Source organism: Lampris incognitus, chromosome 18 (assembly GCF_029633865.1).
Source record: "Lampris incognitus isolate fLamInc1 chromosome 18, fLamInc1.hap2, whole genome shotgun sequence".
In the NCBI taxonomy this organism is placed as follows: Eukaryota; Metazoa; Chordata; class Actinopteri; order Lampriformes; family Lampridae; genus Lampris; species Lampris incognitus.
This window is the reverse complement of record NC_079228.1, coordinates 41,029,271-41,049,916: the sequence shown is the minus strand read 5'-3', so window position 1 is coordinate 41,049,916 and position 20,646 is coordinate 41,029,271. Positions and strand designations below refer to the sequence as shown.

The 20,646-nt window shown below is 46.4% G+C and overlaps 1 protein-coding gene across 2 annotated transcripts; it reads right to left on the bottom strand.

The window, feature by feature from the left end:
* Positions 1–1,420: 1,420 nt before the first annotated feature.
* brd2a (bromodomain containing 2a) lies at positions 1,421–20,285 on the bottom strand. 2 transcript variants are annotated; one of them, XM_056298588.1, is made up of 12 exons: positions 18,367–20,285; positions 13,559–13,865; positions 11,814–11,951; positions 10,913–11,063; positions 8,472–8,671; positions 7,450–7,968; positions 6,751–6,879; positions 6,199–6,390; positions 5,800–6,062; positions 5,162–5,481; positions 3,958–4,086; positions 1,421–3,682 (listed from the first exon to the last, which is right to left on the bottom strand). In XM_056298588.1, the coding sequence occupies exons 2-12, from the start codon at positions 13,838–13,840 to the stop codon at positions 3,552–3,554; spliced, it is 2,454 nt and encodes an 817-aa protein (XP_056154563.1). In that variant the 5' UTR covers positions 13,841–13,865; positions 18,367–20,285; the 3' UTR covers positions 1,421–3,551. The 2 variants fall into 2 exon arrangements, with proteins under 2 accessions (XP_056154563.1, XP_056154561.1); XM_056298586.1 differs by having other exon boundaries at positions 1,422–3,682; positions 18,599–20,285.
* Between the last annotated feature and the right edge of the window lie 361 nt (positions 20,286–20,646).

The window sequence follows — 20,646 nt, the reverse complement described above, 5'->3', positions numbered from 1 at the left end:
GGCTGGGATCGGCTCCAGCGTCCCCGCGACCCTGACAGCGGGATGAGCGGTTTGGATGGGTATACAATTATTTAAACGAATTACAGCTTATATATACATTACATTTTATATATCATTCCTATTTTATATACTAATTATAGTTCACGTCATTTTTATTTGCCTTTAACCTGCGTCGGTCAGCCACTCTGGAAACTGGTGTTATGTGAGGTTTCTTTCCTCCCCCAGACCACGTTGACCAACTCAAAGCAACCCTTTGTTGAGGCACCTGTTCATGTTACTACAGCACTCCAGTCCTTCTGGGGGAGAGTCCACCAGCTTGGCACATCTGGACCTGGGGATATTTCCCCACTCCACCTTGTAGAGCCGTCAGGTAGCGAGGGGTCCTCCCGCAGATGTGCTACTGGATTCAGGTCTGGACTCTGGCTGGGCCACTCCAGAACGCTTGTCTTCTTTTGGTGAAGCCATTGCTTTGTTGGTTTGGATACTGGATTCAGGTCTGGACTCTGGCTGGGCCACTCCAGAACGCTTATCTTCTTTTGGTGAAGCCATTGCTTTGTTGGTTTGGATACTGGATTCAGGTCTGGACTCTGGCTGGGCCACTCCAGAACGCTTGTCTTCTTTTGGTGAAGCCATTGCTTTGTTGGTTTGGATACTGGACTCAGGTCTGGACTCTGGCTGGGCCACTCCAGAACGCTTATCTTCTTTTGGTGAAGCCATTGCTTTGTTGGTTTGGATACTGGATTCAGGTCTGGACTCTGGCTGGGCCACTCCAGAACGCTTGTCTTCTTTTGGTGAAGCCATTGCTTTGTTGGTTTGGATACTGGATTCAGGTCTGGACTCTGGCTGGGCCACTCCAGAACGCTTGTCTTCTTTTGGTGAAGCCATTGCTTTGTTGGTTTGGATGGAGGCTTTGGGTGGTGGTCCCTCCGCCTTGAGTAAAGCCCAGGTTCCGGCTGAAGGGAAGCAGCCCCAAGGCCCGCTGACACCGGCACCGGGCTCAGCGTGGGTATGGTGCTGTTCTGGGGAGGAGCTGTGCTGTTCTGGGGCCAAACATACCTTTGGCAGTCATGGCCCAACAAGTTCAACCTTGGTCTCATCAGACCAGAACGCAGTCCCCCACGTGGTTTCGGGAGACTGGATTTATGTTTTTCAAAATCCAGCTGGGCTTAAGATTTTTTTTGGTTTTTAACGTGAAAAGGTTTCTGTAATACATAGCAAGGCAGAAGCTAATACAAAGCATTATTAGTAGCACTTAAAACCTGTTGTGCCAACCACAAGACCATCGTTTACTTCATCCTAGTTCCACCTTCCATCGTCTGGGTCCACGTCCTTGCAGCAACGGCAATTAAGTTGCACAGCAACGGTGTCGTGGGTCTGGAACCGTACGACCAGAACATTCCTGGGTAAAGAAAACAGCAGACAGTTGACGGGAAAAGATCCAACATTTCTCAAGTTTATTTATGTACAGGCGTTCAGATAAATGTTGGGAGTCAAGTACAGAGGCATTTCGATTTCTGACAAACCTCAGAAAAGTAAGACTACAAGACAGCTGGAGTACTTCTGCCTAGGGGAGGACGAAAGAGGGACAAGTAAAACCACCTCCGCTGGGTAAAGAAAAGTCAAAGTGTGACTGAGATGAGATGATGATCATGCTCCAAAATGTAAAAAGACTGTAAAGTATGTACAGTTCTGTCACCCCCACCGCGCCGCCTTCCGTCTGGACAGACTTGCAGACTCTTGTCGACGTAAAGGCTTCTGAATCCTTTCAGTATACTGAGAAACAAACAAACTATCTCCACTCCTAAATAAATATCTTATTTCACACACACACACACACACATTCAATCTCAAACCATGAACGACTTCAGAAAGACAAATAAAACCTAAGGGGCGCTAGTAGGACCTACAGACAAAACAGTGCATCATCAGGACTCCGGTGCAGGAAACTGCTTCCCGCCCAGCGCTGGCCGGGGGGTCCTTGCATCAGTTTGCCACTTTTAATTTCTTTTCAGCCCAATCGCCCGATTATAAGAGAAGGCTGTCGACCATCTGCCAGTACCGCCAACAGACAGGCTCACCAGGCACAACCAAGACCAGCCTGGGACTGGTCGCCATGAGGCCGTCGGTGACTTCCACACCTGGTCTAACTTCTATGTTAAATCACACCACAAAAGGAACTCGGCTCTCAAAACCAGACCCGGACCCGGACATGGAAATGAGCCGCCGGCTCTACCAGGTCAAATGGTGTTAAGGGGCAGCCCAACTTTACACGTCTGTTTAACGTAGAAGTCGAAATGTGAGAGCAGGGAGAAAAACTCGTTCAGGACTTGAAAATACATTCGGAAATTTGCCGATTAATGCAAAAATGAAAGCAAGACAGATCGGACTACGTAAGAAATCAAATGAACCAGGTGTTATTTGACGAGACGCGTCCTCACAATTTATTAGAATTGGTCACAAAGATAAAAAGCAAACACATTTACACAGAAATGGAGACGGCGGAGGAGAAAATGAGAGAATATGGCCGAGATGAAAACAGAAATATATGTTGTTCTGGAAACAAGACACCTTTTAACTTTGTCTAATTCCTGTACAGCGGCCAACCTCTGCAGAGAACAGAGCAGAGGTGTGAAATAAAGCAGTAACTGAGGAGTCTGCAGGTCGACGTGAGAGGTCTGTCAGCGCCTCTGGACAGCATGCTTCTGTACTTACTGAACAAGGTGCTTCTGTGTCAATGTGTTTTCAAATTTCACCCCCGTTACTATGAGGAACTTTTCAAGGCCTGTGGTTCAAGCGGGGGGGGGGGGGGGGTGTCCCCTCTCAGACACACACACACACGCACGCACATACACACACGTGTATGTGTGCGCGCAAGACGACACACAAACACACACCTGTTTTCCACCCCTACACACTTTAGTTTAGAAAGACGAAAAAGAAAAAATGTTAACAACAAAGATAAAACCACAAGTCCACCCGCGCCAGTTCGTCTTTCCCCTGAACCAGGGAATAAATAAGCTCCTTAAAATGCTTCTTTATGAAAGAAAATTAGATATTTATAAGACTGTACATGGTTTCTATACAGCATCAAGACAGGGAGCATCGTAAAAAGGGGGGTCATCTTCAGAATAAGACCCGTTCTGGCTCTAGCACCCAAGTGCCCCCGTCACGCAGGTTGCTCCTCTTTTCACAGGAGATGGAGCGTCCCTCGCTCTGTCCGACATGGGCAAGACCTGGCCTCCAGTCTATCTTCATCATCCATCCATCTGTTGCTCTTCTCCTCTGTACAGGGCTAAGAATGGATTAATGGGGAGAATGTGGAGAAAGACCCACCACTCTGTCTTTACACACTTCAGAGGCAGACTGGCTTCTGTGCAGCCATGCGGGGCAGTTCAGTGCGCCCCGTGGTTCTGTTATCAGTAGTCCTACTATAGTTCACTCTGCTCAGCGGGAAGAGATGGCTCTGACCGGGCCTGGTTAGCTCGATCCTCCAGAGGACCCCCCCTCCCCCAACACACACACACACACCACCACCTTGCTCTGTCTTCCGCTCAGCCTGAATCAGAGTCGCTTGTGTCGGAGGAGGAGGAGGAGGAAGAAGAAGAAGAGGAGTCTGAGGAGGAGCTGCTGGCGCTGAGGCGTGACGGCTGGGCGTGAGGCTCCGCCACTGTTGGCTTCTCAGCTAGGAAAACAAACACACAAGTTCAACACACAGCCAAGTCTGTAATGACTTAAAATAGTCATGAAAGACTTTGGTGGTGGACAGTCAATGGTTTCTTCAAACTTCCTAACAGCTCAACTTCTAATAGAGCATGTAAACTGTGACGATGACCAAGTGTGAATTTATTTTTTTTATCATTTTGAATCTCCTAGCGTGCTTATTATATTTTTTACCTCATGGTTTATGTTATATTTTGACAAACACACCTAGTACTTCTAGTGCTATGGGGGACTTACGTTTGGCCTTGGGAGGCTTCTTGCCCGAGTTGAGCTGCCCACTGACATCCATCAGCCGTCTCTCGAGCTCCAGCTGTTTCTCCAGAGCCAGCTCCTCACGCGACTTGCCGACGCCGCCCTTTTTACTCGCTGCACAGGAAACCAGAGGAAACGTGTCAGACTGGGGAACTGCAATACGTTGGTGCAAACATCACTCACTCCATGGACACTTTCACAACAAAGTCAGCATGCACCAATAGAGAATCTACTGACGCTTCACCCAAACTCATTCTGCCTGCCAAGCAAGACCAATAAGCCATGGCACATGGTCACAGCTTTACACCATACTTGTTTTACACTTACTTTTGTTCATCAAAAAGTGTGACTTGGCTTGCCCCTGTAGCTTCTGTTTAGAGCTTGGTAATTTGAGTCCATCACAATCACTGAGAAAAATCTCCTACAACACAGCCAATATGCTCCTTACCCACTGTCTAGGGCCAAAATAATAAGTCATTACTTTGTCGTCAGAGATCTTCACTCAGGCTGTTATTATACACAAACTGTTGCTTGCACAGTGTGGACTCAACTTCCTTAAATGCAATAAATTTGCTCAGAGAAAAGTTAAAACACAAAAAAACAGCAATTGAATTACACGTAGTCCTTTAATATAAAATTTACTTTTTGCAACTAAAAAAAAAAAAAAGAAAAAAAAAGTCCAACACAACAGAAGCCAAAAGTTACGTCTTCACTTTTTTTTTTGACCCCCCCTTTTCTCCCCAATTGTATCGGGCCAATTACTCCACTCTTCTGAGCTGTCCCGGTCTCTGCTCCACCCCCTCTGCCGATCCGGGGAGGGCTGCAGACTACCACATGCCTCCTCCAATACATGTGGAGTCACCAGCCATTTCTTTTTACCCGACAGTGAGGAGTTTCGCTAGGGGGACGTAGCATGTGGGAGGATCACGCTACCCCCGACCAACCAGAGGAGGCGCAGTGCAGCGACCAGGACACATACCCACACCCGGCTTCCCACCCACAGACAGGGCCAACTGTGTCTGTACGGACGCCCGATCAAGCCGGAGGCAACACGGGGATTTGAACCGGTATTCCCTGTGTTAGTAGGCAACGGAATAGACCGCCACGCTACCTGGATGCCACTTATTTCATTTTAGCAGCTCCTTAATTTAGCACAAAATAAATCTGATGATTTGCCAGTTCTACTCACCGTACGGCTTGCGAGGCTTCTTCCTCAGACACGTCATGACGTATCTCTCTAGCTCACGGAGTGTGGAGGGTTTGAGTGTTTCAAAGTCGATCTCAATCTCCTCTGGGTTGGTGTCACGGAGCGAGGGCTCACGGGCCTGGATGATGTAAACCACGCGGCCCAGCTTCTCGCCAGGCAGCTTGTTGATATCCAGGCTGAGCTGACGCTTCTCGTCGTAGGACATGGGCACCGTCTCCTCCTCCTCATCTGAATCGTAGTGAGGCAGATGGGGGACCGGGTCGGTGCGCTGCATGTTGACCGCCACACTCGCCTTCTTGGACCTGAGAGAGAAAAGAAAAGATTTTTAAAGGACTAAAACAGACAATTCCAAAGTTGAAGGGCAGGCTAAAGAAGCGGTTCTATTCAATTATGATTTTAAAACTTCATAACTCATGTTCAAACTGAGCTAAAAACAAAACAAAAACTTAACTATAAAAGTAAAGGCTGGGTGGTAACTAGGAAATGCATTTTCAAACATGACATTTCTTAATCAGCATTTACTTGTGCACATAAACAGTATCACAACACCGTTCTTAAGACAGGCTACTAATGAGAACATCTGCAGTTTCCACTGGTGTCCATCAGGCGGCAGTACTCACTTGCTTTTATTGTTCTTCCTGCTTGGTGCCTTCTTGCCTGGTGCAGTGGACCCCGACACTCCCCGGCTGCTTTTTGTTTTGGGAGTCTTGGTTATCTTGGGCGTCTTGGGCGGCCGGATGGGCACGGGCTCCTCCTCTATCCTACGGTGCTTCTCTTTCTCTGGCTTTTTCTTCTTTTTCTTGTCTTTCTTCTCCTTTTTCTTCTTGGGTTTGACCATGGGACCCTGGGAAAGGGCAGTGAGCTGCTCGTGCACTGCTTTAAGCTGAAGGGAGGAAGACAAAGAGGAGGAGGAGGAAGAAGAAAAGAAAAAACGGAAGAGGGAGGCAGCAGATTTAACAAACCAGCTCTGGTCCCATTGGGGTGTTGTTTTTGTGAGGGAACTTGTATGTGACACACACCTGTTCCTGCAGCTCAGCAAGGCGGTTTGCCCTCTCCTCCTCGCTGTCGGAGCTCGGACTACTCTCGCTCTCCTCGCTCTCACTGCTGATCTCACTCTCTGACGATGAGGAGGAGGAGGAAGAGGAGGAGGAGGAGCTAGGAGGTGCTGGTGCCTCGTCTGGCATCTTGGCAAAGCAGAACTCAAAGACATCCTGTAGGGATGTGAAGAAGGCTATGGTGACTCATGACTGGTGGGATTTTAGGCAACTTACATGAAGACTGACTAAAACATCTCTGATGACCTGAGACCGCATTACCTTGTTTGCTTTTAAGTGTCACTCCAGTCAAATAAAAACTGTCCAACACCTCACCAATTTAAAGACGTGGAAAATTTTCAGCCACATTCATTTTTCAAACCAAATGTTTCTCTTTTTAGTTATTTCGAGACATTTTACAGACTTTAGAAAGAAAAGGTAGCAGGTGTTTGGAGTGAATACATATCTTAATAAGTTTAGTTTTGTCTAATAAAGAAGAAAGCTCATGTCTCTGGGTATGATGGGAGCTGTGGTTACCTGTAACTTCCTTGCCATGGCAACCACGTCATGGTCAGGGGGATTGTACTTGTAGCAGTTGGAGAACATTAGTCTAACATCAGCGGAGAACTGCTGGGCCTCACGGTACTCCCTGCTGTCCATCCTCCTCTGCACACAAGAGAGTAGTTCCTTTAACCATCCGGTTAAATGGCCTACTGCTATGTAGAGCTTTGTATCTATGCAGTGTGTATTTCATTCATTCACGCGAGATAAAACTCATAAAACAATACTTTTCTTTTGTCTGGTGCCATTACGCTTCGTCTTCTTATAAAAACGCTAACCACTTAGTCTTAAGTAAACAGCAAGCTTCAATGTTCAGCTTCCACGCCGTCATTCATTTCCCCCTGAACAATAAAATGTCATGGACTAAGATACCAGGAACCTCCAAATATGTCTAGTTTGACCAGTTGTGTGTTTTGTTGTAGGTCAAACGAGTCACGGCCATATTCACATGGCTAGAAAACGCAATTTGTATTAAGGCCAATCTTTTTTTTAATGTATTACATTGTTGGCCTTGCTGTTGTTCTGAACCTGCTTAGATAACCACATTCCAGGGCAGTACATCTGAAAAAAGGCGTAACTGAACACAGCACTGCCTTGCCCAGTCTGCTTGTGTGAGATGTTAACAGTAGTGTGTGTGCGTATGTTTGTGTGAGTTTGAAGCTAAAACCAACACACCTTAATGGTGCTGAGGTCCATGGGCTGCTTGATGATGTCGTGGTAGTCGTGGAGACCGAGCGATGTGGCGTCAACAGGCTTGTAGAAAGGCCAGGCGTATGCCGCATGTTTCTTGGACAAGAGCTCTTTCAGCACACCGTTACAGTAGCGCAGCTGTGGGCTAAGCTTGCTCCGACGCACTGGCTGGGGCAACATTGAGTCTGGCAAGTCCTTCTTCGGAGGCTTAATGGGGCGGCCGCTCACACCCCTCCTGCCTCCTGTGGGCGCTTTGGTTCCCATCATCCCCCCACCACGACCCATTCCCATTCCCATTCCCAATCCCAATCCCTGGCTAAGCCCTAGGCCCTGGTTCATGCCCAGGCTGGAGTTGTGGTCCACCCCCAGGGAGGTGAGGGTAAGCGGGGAATCGTGCCCACCACCCATCCCCAAGCCGATGCCACCGACGCCCATGGTGCCCATAATGGGCATGGCAACGGTGGTTGGAGTAGTGGTGTCAGCCTTACGCTTCACGCCCTTTTTCTATGGAATGAGAAGATGGGGAGGGAGGGAGAAAGAACAGATACACATGCTAAATCCAATGATTGTTTTCTTTTTCCTCATTAAAAGAGCATTCACAACGTTAAACTGTCTGTAGTACATGAGCACAGCAGGACAGTCTACCACCGCGTAACATTTTTAAATCCACTGGTGCGACTGGTATATAATGTCTGACCCCCATGTTGTTTATCTGGAAACTAAGTACATCTGGTAATAACTGCAGAGCAATACTTTGAACAGGCATCACTGTGCACACGACAGATCAACTAGGCCATTATCACTCTAAAACTAATTACCCCTTCATATCAACAACCACCAGGGACAGGTCAAAATGCATAATCAAACAAGAATCACAACTAACTCACAGTTTACTCCTATATTTTTCAGACTTTAACCCAACTTAATCTGTAAAAGACCAAACTAAGTCTCCAAACTTTCAGAATCTCCACTCCTTTGTAACTCCGTCTACATCTTGCAATTATTACCTTGGCAGTAGGCTGTGTGGGTGGCAGACCCATCACAGCTGGGCTGCTCTGTGGCATGGGCAGGTTTGGCAGGAGGCTCTTGGAGAGGAGTGTCTGTGGGGGTGTGGAGAGGAGTGAATCGGGTGTTTCCGGGGTGGGAGGTGAGTACACAGACTGTGAGACGGCTGGGACCTGGTGGGCTGTAGTAATTCCTCCAGAGACTTCATGAGACAAAAGAGGAAGGAGAACAGAGGGAAAAGGGAGTTAACTGAAGATTCAAAGTTAAATGTCCTACATTTAAGAAAATGGGGCTTGCCTTGTGTGGGCATTGACTGAGCAGTAGTAAGTATTATGTAGGTGCTAGGATATCATGGCATCTGTGCCAATTCTCATTTCACTTCTCCTGTATAGGGAAAACATATCCACTCTAAACAAGCCGGCTAGAATTTCTTTATGCTTGCTCAATAATCCAGGTAAGAAAATCACACAAAGAAAGTTGAATCAGTTCATCTGGGCACAACGTTTATTGAGAGAAATGTTTCATCATGCTAAGGGACCTCTTCAGTCTCAACTGACTGCAGGTATCCCACCAATACAAACAATACGGTGGCATAACGACCGAAAACTATCGGTTGCATATGCAAATTACTGTGAGCATTAACTAGAGTTGCAACGGCAATGTGTACTATTCACAGAGGAATAGGAAATGGTTGCAGTAAAATGGCGACTTAGCGAGCTGAGAATGTCCCCACCGACACAGCGGGCGGGGAAGGGGAGAAATCCCACATTAACAAGGCCCTGGTTAAGTGTGGTTATCCTAACTAGGCGTTTGTTCAAGCCAGAAGACACCCAAACAGTGCACCAGCCGATCAAAGAGAGGAGAAGGACAACAGCTACCTAAGCATAAACCAGTGGTGATTCTGTATGTGGTGGGAGTGTCAGAACAGTTGAGACGCATATTTTCCAAACACCATGTCTCAATTGCTTTTAAACCCACAACAATGCTGCGCCAGAAGTTGGTCCGCCCCAAAGACTGGGTCCCCCGGCACAAACAGAGCAACATAGTATATGTTGTTAAGTGCCAGGAGGATTGCTGTGACTTGTGCATTGGGGAAACTAAACAGACGCTGGCCAAGAGGATGGTACAACACAAAGAGCTAACACGTCAGATCAGGACTCCAGTCTGCGGCCACCTACAGGCCAGTGGCCACTCTTTCATGGATGAGGATGTGCACATCCTTGATAGGGAGGAAAGCTGGTTTCAACGGGAAGTCAAAGAGGTCATCTATGTGATGAGGGAACGACCATCCCTGAACAGAGGAGTTGGGGGGCTAAGAGTACATCCGTCACCATCTTACCATACGGTGATTGCAAACATTCCCACATCCTCTGTGAATAGTACACATGACCATTGCAACTGTAGTTAATGGTCACACCTCTATTTGCATATGAAACCAATCGTTACGTTTCAATGGTTATGCAACTCTATTGTTTATAAGGGTGGGGATACTTGCAGTCAGTTGAGACTGAAGAGGTCACTTAGATGAGCGATGAAATGTTTCTGTCAATAAAAGTTGTGTCCAGATGAACTGATTCGACATTCTTTGATTTTCTTACCTGGATTATTGAGTAATTTGTAAAACCTGCTCCGGTCAGCTTTTCCTGAGAGCCAGGTGATATTAATTTATTCAAGGACAGCCCCTTGAGACGTAGCATCTCATTTTCAAGGGGGTCCTATAGACAAATAAATAATAATGCCCGTCACATTGCATCCATCTTCAGAACACCTAGTGTAACCAAGAGTGACAAGTAAAACTGGCTATGTCTTCTTTTTGCTTCCATTTATTTGACACCAACACAAAGCACAAGTTAGCCCGCACAATGATTTGTTCGTGAGACAAAAAACTGGCCAGGGCAGTCACCTTTTAAGTCACGCTTCTAATCGGGGTAGTGTGTTTTATATATATATATTATATATATATAATATATGTGTGTGTGTGTGTGTGTGTGTGTGTGTGTGTGAAAGAAATGGCCTACATCCACAGAAAAACAACTTGTTCAGTTCAACAGGAGAGAGTGAGGTAGGTTAATCAGTCCCCCTTAAAAACTTAGCGAACTGGGTGTATAGACCACAGAGAATTATATAAATCGCTGAAAGCTGGGGAAATGTAGGACCATTAAATAGGAAACAATTTGGGAACAGACTTAAAAACATGTTCACGCTTTTCAATTTGTGGACGCATTTTTTGGCAATAGGTGTATTTCTTTACATGCAAGCATTGTGTCACCCTGCATGCTACGCACATATACCCACTTAGCACTAATAAGACTGGCAGTGGTGAGTACAAATCCAGAGAAATAGAAATTGTTCTTGGCAGTACTGTGTGTGAGTGTATTGTGTAAGTGTAAAGGGCAAAGTTGTGTGTGCCCATTTCATCTGACTGCCTGCTCCCTTCTCTCACCTGCACCTGCCCGGCTTTTCCTGCCTGGTTTGCCCGGTTTGCCCCGAGGTGGGGGAGGGGGCAATTCAATCTCTTCCTGAGGCATCTGAGCCACCTTCTGCAAGAAGGCCTTCTCCAGAGACTGGGCCATCAGCACTATGTCATCTGTTGGCTAGGTATGGTGGTGGTGGGGGGGGACAAGGGACAAATGATCAAGACACTGGAAAATACTGACACCATCACCTCTAGACAAGTTTGGCACCAACCAATAAACTGATAAACATATCTCTTATGTTTCTTCATTTGTGTCGGACAGAAGAAAAAGAAAACAATTACAATCATTTTTAAAAGCCTTGAATACTTGGTACTTAATAATAACAAATAACTTACACTGTGTATATTATGTAAACATACTAAGAACTGTAAGAACTGACACTTAAGCACTGTCTCCATACAGACTTCGCACATTGTTTTCTTCATTGAATTCATTTGTATATATTTACTGGTGTCGTTTTTACTTCTCTTCTTATTGCACAAGTTTACAAAAAAAAAAAAAAAAAAAAAAGCATTTCACTGCTCATTGTACTTGTATGTGACGAATAAACCTTTTAAATCTTCGAACATTTTTTGTTGATTAACCATAAGAAATTTGCTGGCAAAATACTGACATTATCTCTTAAATCACAATAGTCATCACAAACGCCTTGATTCACTTTCTGGCATTTTAAGCCTGAGCTGACTTCAAGTCAAAACCAGCTGCCATATGCTTAAAAAAAAGAAAAAGCGACCATGGATTTAACGAGTCTTAAACTCCAGGGTCAGGGGTCTGAAAAGCGATGTTTGCTTCATTAGTCTACAAGGTGCAGCTGGCATGAAACATTATCTTAACAGTTGTCTCGAACACACGCACACACACACCTACCTTGTTGTAAATGTAGCAGTTGGTGAACATGGTGTTGAAGTCCTGCATGCATTCACTGGCACTGCGGTAGTAATTGTTCTCTAGTCTCTTCTTAATGGTTCCCATGTCCATGGGGTGCTTGATGATCTTGTGATAGTCCTGAAAGAGTAAAAATGTCATTAAGACAGTAAACTCATTTTTCCTTTTGAATCAGCCAATAATTAATCCGAAAAATCTCCTGCTGCCTTATGTTCAACTTGAATACTGCTTAATTTTAGAACGACCACAATAATGACAGTAGGATCTCAAAGTGGCTGGTAGTCAGACTTTCTAGGGCTTCTCTGTAGTCCAGGGAAGAAGGGTGTAAGGATTTAAGGAAGAAGCACACAGGGCAGGGCCACTAATGCCTAGTCCACACATGTACACGGGTATTTTTGAAAACTTATCTTTTTCTATGCATTTTGGCCTTTCATCTACACACAAACTCCGTTTTGGGCCACTGAAAAGGGACCTTTTGGAAAACTCCTTCCAGGGTGAAGATTTTCAGAGACTCCATTTTCAGTGTTGATATGTAGACGGGGAAAATTAGTTTTTAGCTTGTTGGCTTTTTTTCAGGCTTCTGATTGGCCAACATGGCTTTAGGGTTAGGGTTATATTACCGCCTGGCGGTTTGGCATGTGCTTAACAGTGCATTCATTGTGTTGAGTAGCTTGTGTTTTACATTTTCATTCGGACGGAGTTATTTTTTGCCCTGTGATGGCCTGGCAGCCTGTCCAGGGTGTCTCCCCACCTGCTGCCCAATGACTGCTGGGATAGGCTCCAGCATCCCCGCGACCCTGAGAGCAGGATAAGTGGTTCGGATAATGGATATTTTTTAAACAGTGCTTGTGTGGATAGCATTTTTTTTTTAAGAACGAAGGAGGAAAAACACTGTTTTCAAAAATACCCATGTACATGTGGACTAGGCATAAACTGCCTCTACATCGTGTGACCCGATGACTCACACAGCTCCTGATAGGAGGCTTTGGAAACCCTGTAGAAAGTCCGAGACCACATTCACCTATAATCAAAAGCAGCAAAGCCCTTAACGATCACCAACCCATAGTGAACGGCACGTTTTGAGTTATTTTGTGACTTGGTGTAAACTGAGTTTTGCTACAATTATCATTACAAACTTTTTATTATGCTGAGGTTTGGTATGCAGTTCCTATTCTTTATTATTTAAAAAAAGCTGGCAGTCCACCCTCCAGTTACTTTTGTGGACATAGTAAGATGTGCCAGAGAGAGGAGGTTGTCAAAGGCAGAGTTCTTCTCCTTTACCACCCTGGACTCCCACTGTCACATGCACACACACCATTTTCACTGGTTTGTTGCCATAGTTACCCATACTCTTCCCCCTAGGAGCAGACCAGTACAACTTCCTATTGTTGATCACCGAGAAGCTTATTTTAATTAATCTTTTCATTGATGTAATGATGAAAAGTGGAGAGGAAATAAAATGGGGAATATCATGAAAATCAGCTGGATTCTGTAATAAAGCATGACGAACTCATTTAATTGCATTCAGAAACAAGCTGGGCCAGGTGGTGCAGGTGGTTTCCATCTACCAAGTGATAGACTGACGGGAGACAGACAAGTCTAACTGTGCGTATGTTAAGACATATTGCTGTCATTACTCTAACCAGTTAATTCGAAAAAAAGAAGAAAAAAAAAGACCACAGGAGACTGTCCTTAGTAGGCAGAACCTGACAGGGTGCAACACTCACAGGTAGGTTGAGCTTGGCGGCATCTACAGGTTCATGGAAGGGCCAGGCGAAATGGTGCCTCCACAGGGACTTTAGTAGGGCCTTTTGTAGGAACTGGAGCTGGTTGGTCATCCTTCCCTGTCGGCTCGGGTCTCTCACAGGTGGCTGTGGAGGTCCAATAGGGGTCATCTGGCCCAGGGGGGGCAACCCCGGGCTCTCAAAGCCCTCGTAGAGCAGCGAAGGCTTGCGGATCCTTTTGCCCGCTGCGCCTGAGCCCTGGTCCATGGTGGAGACTCCCGTCATGCCAACCTCCACCCCGACCAGGGAGCTACCAGGAAAAAAGCATGGAGGTTTGGTATTTAGTACTACTACTACTTTAGTATTAGGACTAAAACACCTAAGGCCATCATTACGAATTTTGTCACATTTAATGTGACAAAATTATCACAAGCTACAGCGGCGCATGAAAATGGAATACTAATACACAGAAGAAATACGTGATTCATTGTCATTTAAAAAGTACTATCTGTAATTCCACTTGAATCCTGACCTCCATCTTTCAACAATGCGAATAACCAATTAAAGCAAGACAAACAAAAAGGTGGTGGATGAACAACGCGTTTACTAACATCTGACTTTTCAAATGCCCACAGCAGATAAACTGTTCAGTGATCAAAGTATAGTTTGCTGAGGACTGAGTGAGCCAAGTCCTTTGTAGCGTGGCCAGAGACAACAACAGCTCAGCTGACCCAGCTCATGTGTTTTTGAATATCTTTTTTTTAATCTGTACCATTCAGCAAACCGAACTGACATTTACTCAAATTATGCTTAAAGACCAATAGGCTGTTTTACACCACACAAAAACACTAGGATGCAGTTCCTGGAGCTCAACAGACAGCTCATGACAAAGACATTGCCTTGGTTAGGGATTTATTTAGACAGATGGCTGGCTAGGTTAAAAAGATATGCACTTTGGGTACTGTTCTCTGGGTAAAGGTGCCAAGGGGCATGACATTACAAACACACGTGTTCCAAATACCAACAAGCTAAAGTAGCACTCATACGACTAATGGCACTATACTGTATAGGATGTATGCATAGAAAGAGAACGTTAAACATACATAGCGTATAACAAATGATAGCAAGGTTATTGTCCCGTTTCCTTATTTATGATATTAACAAATTCTGTGAAAATGCAGGGATTTTTTTCCTCTTGGTGTACATGTTTAGCACATGCATGTAAACAGGGCCTTCCAAATGGGTCACTGACAAGCCATCAAGTGAGAAGGTGGACCTATTGTGTAATGTGGTAGAAATTCACATTTGACCAGAAATGTAAAGCACTTGGAGAGGCTGTTACAGCTAGAAAAGCGCTATATAAAATGCAACTCAATTGATTGATTGATTGACCAGTCATATATCCCAGCAGACCGAGGCCATTCTCCTGCTTGGTGATGGCGTCATCTGACAGCATCCAACTTATGTTTGCTTTGACAAATCCAAAAGCTGGCACATTAGTATGTATTCCCCATAGGATTTGAGATAGGCAAGCTACTCCTATAAGAAAGTTTAGACCAGTCAGCTGTACCCAAACTATAACGTGAGGGTTCTACCCCAATAAAATTCTACCTTACTGTATAACAGATGCTTTTGTATTTGTTCATTCATTGTGGTGATTCACTGTGTCACTCGGAAAGCAACAACAGCGGTTCTTCAGTTTTGTATTCTGTTTCTATCTATTAAATTGATTAAAACGATCACTCCTATTCAGCAAACCCACGAGCCTGAGGCCAACAACCAAACACTAAGAGTGCAGCTACTTCAGCTCATGTGAGTCAGCCATGCATTCCAGACAAAACCCAAGTTTACCATACGTCAACCCGAGCCGAGATGCGATTCTGCCAAGTCAGCATTCTGAGAAAACAAATGTACAATAAAAAAAGATCCAACACTTGTGTATCCCCCTCCCATGCTAAAACAGGCAGACTCTGCTCCTATTTCCTCATATCAAAAACTGCTGTCCCTGACTGTGGATGTGGTTTGGGCCACCATGTTTGACAGCAACATCTGCTGCAGTGCTGCTAAGGAAATGCCTGCAACACGGCAATGGCAAAACCCTAGATACACCTCTGCTGACACGAAGACGTGAGCCGGGTGACGACTGCAAGACATAGTGCTCGTTTTTCGGCTCAAGTATTTTTACTAAAGGCATCAACAGTTAGGCACAGACTATTCTACCTGGCACCCACCATGGCAATATTGTCCAGAATTAGTACAGGTGGTTCTACCGTGTCACAAAAGTAAGATGTGGCTGGTATGCAGTTTAGTTAGGGCCGTCACTGGTTCATCTAGCCCTGAGACATACAAGGCTTCTTGGGAAAGATTTAAAGCAAGAGGAGGCCACCATGTATGCAGGACTGCTTGGAGTCGAGTCTGCATGCAGCACCAACCTTCTCAGTTTCCCACAATATAGAACCCGGCTGTGCATTCCTGGTCGGTTTGCCATGCATGTTTTCCAGTGGGCCTGATCTTTCATCAGTGGAGTCAATGTTGTTAAAAGGAACATGGATAATTATGCCGATTACAGTTAGAAATGTACAAATACCACAGAGAAAACGAGTCCCATTTAAAATGTTTTTATAGTAAGAAGTTTCCACTGCAAGCTACTAAACTACAAAAAAAGCCACCTTTCCAACTCCTACCGTTTTTAAAAAACTTTAAAACAAGACTGGCATCTTAGACACTGCCAGTGGATTTCTAGAACTTAGATGTCCCCTAACTGCAAACACTCCAATTTGCAGAAAAGATTACTCGTTAGACCATTCTGTCTCACCATGGGATTAACTAACCACCATTAGCAACTGTGACCACAGCAAATCTTGATCCCACCTAGAAACCTGCAAGGCCACCTGGGTAATGTATTTCCACAGAGGGGCCCCTCTCACGCCAGCAGGAGCATAACCTGCAGTTTCACGTCGCTCCGGTGCCACAACTAAATGACACCATGACACTGGACGGTTGGCTGGCATAGCCATGGAAATAAGAACCCCTTCAGTAAGTCGGTGGAAAAGTCACAAGCCATCAAGTTTAGGAAGCCAGTTACATTCCTACAGAATGAGTGCTAGAGTGGCCATTTCATCCAATTTGTACCTGGCCCATACTGCATCACCTGCTCCGTTACTGCTGTAACCCATTCAGACAACCATATTACCTGGAAGAAAAAAATATATCCCCACATGGCCCCTTAATACACATTAACCAAAAAAAAAACTAGAATCCAAGAGGCTCATGAGTTGGCAGCACGATATACATGTTATACTGACAACTTCTACACTTCATAACTAGAGTACAGCAAATTACTTGGCATTTGAGCTCATCTCACACATTGAAACATGGGGCAAAAAGGAGGATGCAACTTATTCTAAATAATGGGACACTAGTAAAAAATGGGTTTTTGATAAATGTCAAATCATTACGTTGTTACAGGTGAGGTTCTTCCTTGACATCACCACATCCAGATCCACTGCCCAACTGAAATAACGTAAGCTAACAAAAACTTCCAAGCCCAGATGGTAAACAAGGATTTAAGAAGGGTTGATGTACCCGCCCCTTTCTAAATGCTTTACTACTCATAGACGAGTAGTTTCTGACACCCTCATAGTGTTAACCCCTGAATCAAAACATGACAGTATGTTAAAACCCTTCCAATGCCGGTCGGGTAACATGACAGGGTCTGACAGAACGTAAAGAAAGTCCAAACTGTAAAGGAGACACTTTGGTTTCAACTTGCATCACTGGTTTCTGCTGCTAGTCTCACCAAGATCCAGCTTTGCCCAAATGCACCATTACGCTAACAGATGGTAATTAAGGTGTTAAAAAAGGGCAATTGAATTCATTCAAGACTAGTGGCTTAAGTCATGTGGGACAATAAGCATAAAACCATTTTTACCCTTGACTTAACAGTTTCAATGATACAACTTTTGGAAACACGTTGGACATTTAATGTGCTTTATTTTAAAATAGTTAAGTATTCCATTACATATAAAAAAAACATTACAGTGCTGACTAGTTTCTGGAAATCAAAATAAAACATAGCATGTGAACTGACATTAAACGTGAAAATAAGTGGGGGAAAATTTTTTTTATCAACCCCTTTCGGCTATTAACTGTGAAAAGTTGACCTCTTAACTTAAAAAACGCGACGGGTAACTCGGTAGCTAGAAACACGCTACATCTTGGTGTGACACGGGGGACTGCTTCACACAGGGAGGCCAAGAACCCCGCAACCAGACGCAACCGCCCCTACCCGAGCCACCTCGTAAGACCACCTCGTAAAACGCAACACACAAACTACGAACCCGCACACTTTTTGGTCCGATTTAATTGAATATGCATGACCTGCCATAACAGCGGGGGGCTCCGCGTTAAAGGGCGGCGTGTGGTCGTCACATGGCTACAAAAACAAACCGGCTTCCTGCGGCGGAACTCGACAACCCCCCCCCCCCGGGGGGGACGCCGTTCGGAACGGTCTGGCCAGAATGCAACCGGGCTCCAGCGCTTCGCCTTGTAACCGCGCTACCGAAAAGAAAAGTACTTGGCTCAAGTCCGCGACAAGTACACAAAACACGGCGCTTTACTTAAAAAGGCCAACTTTGCTATACCGAGCAACGTCAACAAAAAAAGAAAGAAAAAAAAAAGAGAAAAAGACGCCTACCCGGGAAGCTAATGCTAACCAAGTTAGCTTCGCTAGCACAACAAACGGGCGGCCACGGCACACTCCGAAGATGGCGCCGGTGTCGTGCAAAACGACAACAGTAGCAGTTACTTACAAACTAACGTTTGTCGTTACGGCATTTCGGGATTAATGTCGTTCTACGTCCAGTACAGGCGAAATAGACACGTTCGTGCTGCATCCGTAACGTCCGTTTCTCTAACTCCACTCCGAGGAATTTACAAAAAAACAAGAGGCTATTTTAGATATCCATTTATAAGAAAAAAAGAAGAAACAGCTTAACAATATTCCCTCCGATGGTAAAATGAGTCAATTTTACCAGTAGATACCTGTCAAGGGGAGGGTTTAGAGCCATATCCATCAGGATGGATCCGGATTCTTTTTTAAGTTACTCAAATCGGGATCCGACTCTGTTCGTCCGTTCTCTCCCGTCCCCTCCGACAAGACTTCCAGACACCGCTTCAGCGAAATGGCGACGTTGCGACTACACCCGCGTCTTTATAACCCCACCGCTCGCCCTATTGGCTACGACACCCAAGAAGGTCCACGCCCCCGACTTCCTATTCGCTGCTTACAACGTCCGTCGCGATAGCCGCGCCCCCGAACGCCGAAACTCCGCCGACCGCCATTCGGGCCGACCAATTCGCGAACCCTCCCTGTCCGTCAAAGAAACGGTGCAACGCCATTCGCCCGACGCACCCGGCCTCGAAAATGTGCCGCTCGTGATTGGCTAAGCCTCGTAGCGACGGACGAAACGCGTCCGGTCCCGGGACGGCCTCGTCCTTATCGGATTACGTTACGTCAACGTGGGCAAAACAGCGATCGCGATTGGCCAACGCCACCCCAGCGCGGGCTTCCCGAGCAGAGGCAGAGAATGTCATTGGCCGCTTCACGAGGTCACGCGTATTCCTCCGTCCCCACGCCCTCAAGTCTGACAAACGAACATCCGCATCGCCCGGCTGCGCCTAGTCGCCATTTTGAAGCGCAACCCCCAATAACGCTCAGCTCGAATAAATCCCTTTTGCGAAGCAGATAAAGTGGCCAAATCCAGCGGCTGATGCGCATTAACACCAATGAGACACGCCGGCTAAAGAAAAGCGTCTTTCAAGTTGCAGGACGTGACTCTAAAGCCGAGCCCACACACGGGGAGTCCCGACCCGGGGCCTTGGCAACTGGGAAGCACGACTCCCGAGTAGTGCGACACTCGAACGCAGGTCAGCGTGACTCCACTATAGGAGCCGAAGTCGCGCCTCTAAACTCGACCGATTTTGCAGAACAGCAACACCCGACAGAGCAGGCAAACCCAGGTCACGCCATCTTGCCCTCCCCTGAATGACACAGCAGTTTGCCTGTCTGCTCCAGCGAGCCCCGTTATTGGCCAACTCGCAGCCACGTTTCAAACGACATGCAACGCTTCGGGAAAGTCCACCGACCGGGCCGACGCTGATCCACATCATTACACCGCCTATAAACGGGCCTTGTCGAACACACCACGCCCCACCTATTGACATTAATGTTCTGACGGAGATTCGAAGAAAACCCGCATCTTATGCACACAAAGTCACCGAGACGTTGGAATTAACGTGACTTGGCAACCTTTGAAACGAGGGCCGACACACACGCAGCAGCAGCAGCCACCACACAAGATGGTTACCCGGCCACACGGCCCCATCCCCCACACCAAGGTTACAGCGGGAGCCCCGCAATGTCAGCCGGGCGGGCGCCGAGCCACGCCGGGCTCCCCGCACACGGCGCAGCGCGCCTTCATAACTCAACCGCACAAACCGAAATAAATCGATCAATTTAAAAAAAAAACACAAAAAAACAAGTTATGATTTCGATCGATATGTTCCGAAATGAGTGATGACGTAAAAACCTTGGCTTAACATAAACATGAATCTCGCTTTGTAAGATCCCAAACGCCGCGACACTTTTCTTCCAATAATCCGCTCGTCTTCAACTTCGGCCACTTTTCAAGCAACACATTTGCCCCTCCAATATGTCCGCCTTCTTCCCCCTGTTCATTGGAGCTGGTGGCGGTGGCGGCGGTGGGGGAGGGGAAGGGAAGGGAAGGGGAAGGGGGGGTGAGGAGGGGGAGGGGAGTCACGTGATCAAATCAGCCCCCGAGCGCGCTCGCTCGCTCGCTCGCTCGGCGAAACTCGCACACGGGGGCAGCCGCGCCCCGCTCCGATTGGCCACGCCTGGCCACGTGACGCGGAGCGCTTCCCCGCGGGACCGGCTCGCGCGTTTGTCCCCCTTTGCTTTCCTGTGATCGGTGCGCTCGCGCTGCCCCGTGCACCTCTCCACGTGCCTCGCCGGTCCGCTTTTTCTTCCGTCGCTTTGAACGATTTCACCCTCCTCGCGCCGGAAACGACGA